Source organism: Limulus polyphemus, unplaced genomic scaffold, assembly GCF_000517525.1.
Source record: "Limulus polyphemus unplaced genomic scaffold, Limulus_polyphemus-2.1.2 Scaffold926, whole genome shotgun sequence".
NCBI classification, from domain to species: domain Eukaryota; kingdom Metazoa; phylum Arthropoda; class Merostomata; order Xiphosura; family Limulidae; genus Limulus; species Limulus polyphemus.
Window position 1 is genome coordinate 81,106 of NW_013666536.1, and position 7,890 is coordinate 88,995.

A 7,890-nucleotide genomic window follows, 5' to 3' on the forward strand; every position below is an offset into this window, starting at 1 on the left:
TGCTTATTTTCCTCTTGTATATGTACGTATGTGTGTGTGTGTATATATAATGTTTAATTCCTAAAAATTAAAAAAAGTTAAAGGTTGGTACAATTCACTTTCAATTTAAATGTTAGTTACACTATGTATCAGTTATATACAGTATTACATTTAATAGAAATGATATACACACACACATACACACTGTACCATCATAAACTTTATAAGTATCAGTCTATTGCATCTAGTCAAACGTATGCAAACTAAAATCAAAATACTCTTAGCAACTAGAATTTTTGAAAAAAAACTATGTATTTAAATATAAGTCATAAATTACTAATGCACACCAATTTATACAACCAAATATATTTTTCTCATACAATCTTGATATAAAAATTATGTGAAACATCAGAATGGCTATGAAAAGTTTCAATGTTCCTATTTCTGATCACTTACAGGAATAAAGTTTTTAACATTTATTTATCTCCAAATGTTTAAATAAAGTCCTAAAAATATAATCTTAGTTCAATTAATCAAAACATTGATAAAAGAAAGAAATGTTGAAAATTTTCAGAAAGCTTGAATGGGAAACCAATCATATTTTACCAAGGTTTTCTTGTTATTAGAAACTATTTGTAGTAGTATATTTATGTCCACAGAAATTGATATAGTAGAATATAACTACTAAAAATAACCACAGAAAGGTTTTTAATGATTTAATTTTCTTTATTCAAAAGAAAGTATGCAACATTACAGAAACTTTATAATAAAACGTTTCTTTGAAACTATCAAACTAGTCAGAAAGCCTGTTGTCATCTTATTCTTCGCTTGTAGTATGCAGGAATACAGCACGTTTTATACCTACTTGTTCCACATTATTTTTCTACATAAAAGAGTATGTAGTTTTAACTACAGAACACTGGTCATGGACATTGGTAAGTTCCATTCACTCTAATTACCTACTGAACTGGGTCATTCACTTAGAATATCATATGTGCCTTCTTGCGGGAAAGATCTCTTTTAAAGTTAAACACTACATGTAGCAGTAGACAGAGATATATATTCCATTGGCAGGTCAGGTGACATCTCAAGGTAACAACCTCCTTTATTTTCGATAACCAACAGTGAAGTAAGTGCTGCATACACCCTTGGAAAGAATATCATTACAGTCCATGTATAAAATGCTTCCTCAGACTGGAACATATTTCTCTACACAGTTCAAAAGGTTATTATTATTCTCATAGAGGTCTCTGGAAGCATCAGTAAAGGTACCATCCTTGATAAATCCACTCATTTTGATTGTTTTGTGTATCAAATAAAGACTATTACACTTGTTTCTTTCTGTGTTCATTCTCTTTCTATGTAAATACTCAATCAAAAGTCAGAGAACTCAGATTTACTCCAACAAAATATTTTCTGACAAATCTACTCATTTACTTTTAAGGCAATTCACTTCACCTGAGAATACTACACATTTATAGAAGTCATTAATAGTAATGGTGGGTTAATTCAATAAAAACATCAGTAATTAAAGAAATACGTTGTAGGATTAATTAGTCTCAAAACTAGACAAATCTTCCAACTTCATTGAATAATAGAAAAACAAACCCATGATACAAGCAGTATTTCCAATAAAAGTAAAAAGAAAGACTGAAATAATTCAAACATGAAATTAACAGCAATTTTTCTGATGTGTTCAAGTATCAAACAAACCTTTGAACTGCTTCTACTTGTTCTTTAGTATATTCTACTTTAGTTTCCTCTTTGTGATTCTCTTCTGAAACCCTTGAGTTTGAAGCTTTCCGTCTCTTGAGTGAAGGACTTCCATGGGTTTCAGCTTGACAGTCTTTGTTATTGTTATTGGAACTTGTACATTCATTCATTTTTTTCAGTAAATCTAACACAATGAAAAATAGCTTACATTAAATTGTTATTAGTACATAAAGCACAATATGTTCTAAAAATCTATGAAAACTTACTTAAAATGCACAACTAAGCATCACAGTAAACTTCTAATATTTATAAACACATGACCTAAGGACTGCTCTCAGACTTGTATACAAACAGCACAACTTTCTATGGTCCAATGTGAAAAACTGTTCATGTGATATTTAGATACACTGATGTTCAACAGGTAAGTTCAAAAGTATTTGCCAAATGCATTCAGTAAATGTACTGCAGAGAATAATTTTGAACTCAGGCAGTAGTAAAAAAACAACAACACACAAATGAACAAATAAACAATTCTTAATTCACAGTAATTGTGTATGTCTTGATACTTACTAGCTAGCTTACAGATTTTCTTTTACTCTTATCGGATGCTGAGATAAGAGGCTTTCCTGCACTCATCCACAGAGTACAAAGGCAAAGAGAAATCTGATTTACAGCCCAAATACACACAAAAAATATTAAACTGTGGTATAACCAAAATCCAAACCTGCATACATCAATAATTATTCCAAATAACATTTATAGGGGAGAAATGTTAACATTTTCTTTACCTGACATAGAGCAAGTTATGGTAAACAAAGTAATAAATTACATCGTGCAGGAGCAGCTCACACAACTAACACACAAAGAAATGTTTTATTCATTTTGTTGTTCCAATTAAGTTTTCTTATCTCACCTAATAAGATTCTAATTTTTACATTTTATGTACTTCTATTACAATAAAAAAACAATAAATGTCTAATTTTTACATCTTATTTACTTTTATCACAAAAATATACATAAAAAAACAAGAAACTTAGAACATATTTGTAGGTTTTCTCTTTTTTATTTTTGCTCTTGAAATATCAATAAAAGATCACCCTACTTTTTGGTAGGGTTGTTGTAAGTACTTTTCTAAATATTTATTCATTTCAAATATGCACTTTAGAACAGAAAACATTTAAAACTATAAAGAATGCAATGTTCTATAAAAATTATAATTTAACTGGCTTTCTAATTAAGCTATAAACAAGTTAAAACAATTCTGTTGGCTAATCAAGGTCATTGGTGGTAGCAAAGAATGAAACTGTATGCTGAATAATTCAACAAAACAAGCTAGCCTTATAAGAAATTCAGAAAATTAAAATTTTCTCTTTCTCTTGGTTTGTAAATAATTCAATAGCAAATGTCAGTGAGAATTATTGAGATTTTTTGAAAGGTGGGATATAACAAGATGATTTGGATAGTAGGTTTGGCTTTCTGTTTTATATCTCAGTAAAACAAGAAAAATGGAGGCTATAAGTCTAAATTATGTGAAATAATTACTAGAATAAGCAGGTGCAGAAAGAACTCATCATAGAACTGCATCCAGAGAGGAACATAAAACTCATCTGATTGACATAACCACCAGAAATGTTCTGTTTAACAGTGTAAAGGGTGAATTGTACTACACTTCTAAGTACCCCAACCCGACTTCAAATGGAAGGGTGTATTCACTCAGGCTCATACCACTGTAATTATATTGAATAATGTCTCCCACTGATATACTGTGCAATGAGTTACTGTAAATAGGGATAGCAAACACTAGCTAGGTGTGAAATATAGCCTGGAAAGTAAAATATATATAATCTGTTAAAACAGTTTTGCAGAACATACAATCTCAATGCTGGGCAATGAGAAGGGACAGATGGGCTGAACACTCTCCTGTATCCGCTATTTGATGTGTATTTCAAGAGGGGGAAAGAGTTCCATCTCTTCCATAACACAGATATACAGAAATAATAATGTGGTTGTGGGAACAACAAAAAAAAAGAAATAATTAACAACTTACCTTTTTAGAATTTCTGAGAAGAATGAAGAATGGCAACCAGGGGAAGATGAAAACCTGAGGTAGATGAAACCACAATGTGGTGAAATGTACGTGACATAAAGGTGACAGGAGTCATACACATCCCTGCCTACAAGATCTCATCAAGCAGACATTGACAACTAGAGGCAAGAGAAGCTGTGAGATGATGAACTTGGTCAGAGGAGACATAAAAAAGATGAAAAGTGTTATAACCCAGAAGAATAAATTAGTTAAAAAAACTGTTTAACCCAACCAGTCAAAGTGGAAGAAGTTACAATAGACTTAAGAATCCCATAGCAAGAAAAGATGTCAGCTGCTTTGAAAGTTATAATTTTCCTAAATGAAAATGTATTTACGATAGGTACTTCCCTGTTCTCACAAGATTAAGTTTTCTCATTTTGTGCTACCCTCTGTATGCAAACTTTTTCATAAGTGCATGCCACAAGCCTTCATCATCCCTCTGTTGGAATCCAAAGTTCCAACACGTCTCTCATGCAAATTATCATGCATCACCTCTCCACCAATAGGAGAGCACTACTATCATATGATGCATGCGACTCCCTCTACACACCACTACCGAACTCTCCCTTCAAAGTTTGGCAGAAGACGCGAGCACCGGAAGATTGTGAGGATGACGGGTGGGAAGTGTGAGTGGAGGGAATTACCTATCAGAAATACATTTTTATTTAAGAAAATTGTAGCTTCCGATAAGGTAATCTCCCTCCACTCACAAGATTAGTTTGAATCCCACATTGAAATGGAGGAGGGACTGGTGCGAGGGAAGCACAGGCGTATCCCCCAGAAGCATCTGGAAGACACCCCCAAAATGAGAGGAACAGATCAGATGATTTGAGGAGGGGCACTGCACCACATCTGAGCCAGGTATCTCTTTGCCAGGAACATTAACATGATTAGGAGGACCAGACATGGCGGAACATGAAGGGAGCACATCCACGTGAGAGAGGATAGTTTAGCAATGTGATCTTAAACAGAAATCATAATCACTTATTCTTACGGTGGAAAGTTGGCAACTGAGGATATGGTATAAAGTGGCTAGGGCTTGACGGGCTGTACTCGGTAAGTCAACTACATCCAAAACCTTACTCGTGCATACCAACATCCGCGTGAGGGTAGGATGAGGATCATACCGTCTTCACCTCAAGTCCCGGAGTCAAGAGGTAACCTAACATTTGACTCCAGGAACCCACAGGGTAGCCTTACGCCAAGGATCTGGGAATGTGTTATCTGAAATCTTAGGGAAGTCCATCACATGCACTCAACCTCTGTAACCATGAAACCAGCCCAAAATGACCCCAGGCTGGTAAAAACCTCATCACCCAACAAGGGAAAACCCAGGACAGAAGTGAAAAAAGGCCAAGTAGCCCTTCTGGGACTCACAACATAGAAGTCAAAAGGGGAAGATGGACAACCTGAAACTTGTATGAGGGCATATGTGATTGGTTTATTTGATCTCTAAAACCTCACTCGCTGGGTACAAACATCCACATGAGGGTAGGAGGAGGGCACCCAATTAATGGGATGAACTGCATTTGGGTGTCTCAACTCTGGGAATTAGTTACTCATCCAGAGGATCTTGTAACTGCCTCTACACTGGCAGAATACCACCACCCTACTCTGAACTAAATGGTTATAGCCATCTTTGTGGAACCTATCCAGCAGGTTGCCTCCAGGGACAACCAACCCAGCAGCTCGGAACTGGTAAGTGGTAAGGACTCCCATACCCCACTGGAAGAAAGGGGAAAATGTACAGTGGAGAGTCCAGAGGGACTGCAAAACCTGAGACAATGCAATGGGTAATCACGAAATCCTATTTTTAAAAGCAGACCACATCGATTTATACAATCTAGGCATAGCAAGGATGGGCAGCAATCCCCTTCTGCTACACCCATGCTGTCCATGGGTGGTATGGTTTGTGACGGGCATATTATGACACAATTATCACGAGGAATTTACATTCTAGTGATCTTGTGAAACACCCCATATCAAGGATGAGTGAACATAGCCATGGAAAATGTATAAAAATCAACATGGCTGACAGCGCAGATTTGATAGCAAGATGCCTGCAAATGGTTATAGCCATCTAAGTGGATCCCATTCCAAGTACAGACAGAATACCTGGTCAGGCACCACTCGCCACCAGAGAGCGGGATCCAAAGTGAGACTGAAGCAAGGGCCCCTAAAAAAAAAGAAAGCATTAGTAAGGACTTACCTCATATCACAGCTGCTCCGAAGTCTGTAAAATAGCCACAGGCAGCAGGCAATACCACAAGGAAGCAGAAACAGCGATGTGGTGTAGGTAGTGGGAGAGGAACATTTGCAGAGTCATCCACCTGCTCAATCGTAGAATCTCCTCCAATGACCGACAAAGACGAGAGGCAAGTGAGAAGGTAAGGTGACGGATTTGATGTGAGGAAACGTAAAGTGATCACACTGGGAAGAAGACAAGGAGGAATAGGCCAACTAAATCAAATGCCAAAACCAATTGGTCAGGGTAACCAGGGAAAGATCACGGGAAGAGGAAGATTGCTAAGGGATAAAAAGGTGGGAAGGAGGACCTCGGAAGGAATCCATGCAAACAATATAACAACAGAGAGCATGGACAGGACAGAGGAGTCTGTCCAGATCATGACGAGAGTAGAGATGAGATACAGAGGATAGGCAGATAGGGGAAAAGGAGGACTGACCTTCTCAAGACGCAGAGGTCTTAGGAAATAAAGCATGATCCGGATAAAGGATAAGGTAAGAGGTGTGATACGTAGAGAACAAAAATATCTGACCTATGATGCTCGCAGGCCAGGAGGAGGAAGAAATACTCCTTCAAAGAGAGATGAAACAGAGAACACACAGACAGAGCTTCAAACAGAGGTAAGTGAGGGCATAATTGGCCACATTAATGCTCCAGTCCAGGAACAATAGATGCCTCAGTGGTCAACAAAGCCAGAAGGAATGGATCAGCATGGAAAGGACAGAGGAAGCAAAAACCCCGAGGAAAAGGGAAGAACAGAAGGTATAGGATAACACCATCCAAAACCCCGAAATTGAGCCATGTGAGAAACTTGGAGATACAGGCAACCATTGGGTGAGAAGCCCAGAAACTCCAAGTCAATGCCCAGGAGCAATAAACGCTCCACTTGCATTGATAGATGGCAAAAAAAGAAGGGTGAATGGAACAGGCTAAATGTGAAGCTACTCTGCGAGAGAAACTGGAACTCCTTGCCAAGGACCTAACAAAAGCTAGGCATGAAGATGGAGAACGGATGGCATGGGATGGAGCACAAATTAACCCTATCAGCCCGGGTACCCTTCACTGTGCATGACATGGATTATTAGCTAAGATTTTATGCTATTCTAATTGGTATAACATAAACAAAAAGTAGTTTAATAAAATTTTGAATGTAAGACACTAAAACCTTGTATTTTAATAGTATACAAGTTTTAAGTTCTTAATTCTACAAAGAAATATTTTTAAAAATCCTGAATTTCCACTAGTATGACCCCATGTGACGCATTTTGTCTCAGCATGTCATCATCCCTATTTATCCATCACCCCTCGTAAATGCACGAAATTAAACATAAAATACTTGGTATAAAATCGTTATTGCTCAAACAAACCATAATTTTTATAACCTTCAATTTTGTTTGGTTACAGATCTATCAAATAGAAAATCAGACCTCTCCTGCCACACCCACCTGTCACATCCTCTCTTTCACAATTCCTTGATAGTTCTCTCTTACATTTCATTATATGTTATCTATAACCAATAGAAAGTCATCTATCAAATGACGTACTGTATAACATTATGTTCTGAACCGTTAAATGTCAATTTCATTCAAAGTACGAGCAACGTTCCTGTTGGAAAGTTAATGACTAGCTTGGATGAATTTGTAACAGCTCTTGTTGCATAATTAGAAAGCCAGGAAAATTTTGAGAGGTAAGTGAATTTGTCTACTTTTTGCATGTTATTAGTCTATATTCTTTGGTGCATTATTTTATTAAATAAAAATTATTAAGTTCATTACTATTGATAGTATAACAATTTAGGGTTAACTCTCTTCAAAAACCCAAGAGCAAGAAAAAAAGAAGATTGGGTAAGTACTTTATTTCTTGTTTT

General features: G+C 36.4%; 1 protein-coding gene across 6 annotated transcripts in view; it reads right to left on the minus strand.

Annotated features, from left to right (window-relative positions):
* LOC106461274 (dnaJ homolog subfamily B member 12-like) overlaps positions 1-7,890 on the minus strand; it is a 37,064-nt gene that overhangs the window by 20,730 nt on the left and 8,444 nt on the right. For 4 of the 6 annotated variants that reach the window (XM_022388153.1, XM_022388149.1, XM_022388150.1 and 1 more), the window contains one exon: positions 1,693-1,876. In XM_022388153.1, the coding sequence (XP_022243861.1) occupies positions 1,693-1,862 (170 nt within the window). In that variant the 5' untranslated portion in view covers positions 1,863-1,876. Of the gene's footprint in view, positions 1-1,692; positions 1,877-2,262; positions 2,642-3,739; positions 3,898-7,890 lie in introns of those variants that run through there. The other 2 variants (XM_022388151.1, XM_022388152.1) reach the window with 2 other exon arrangements.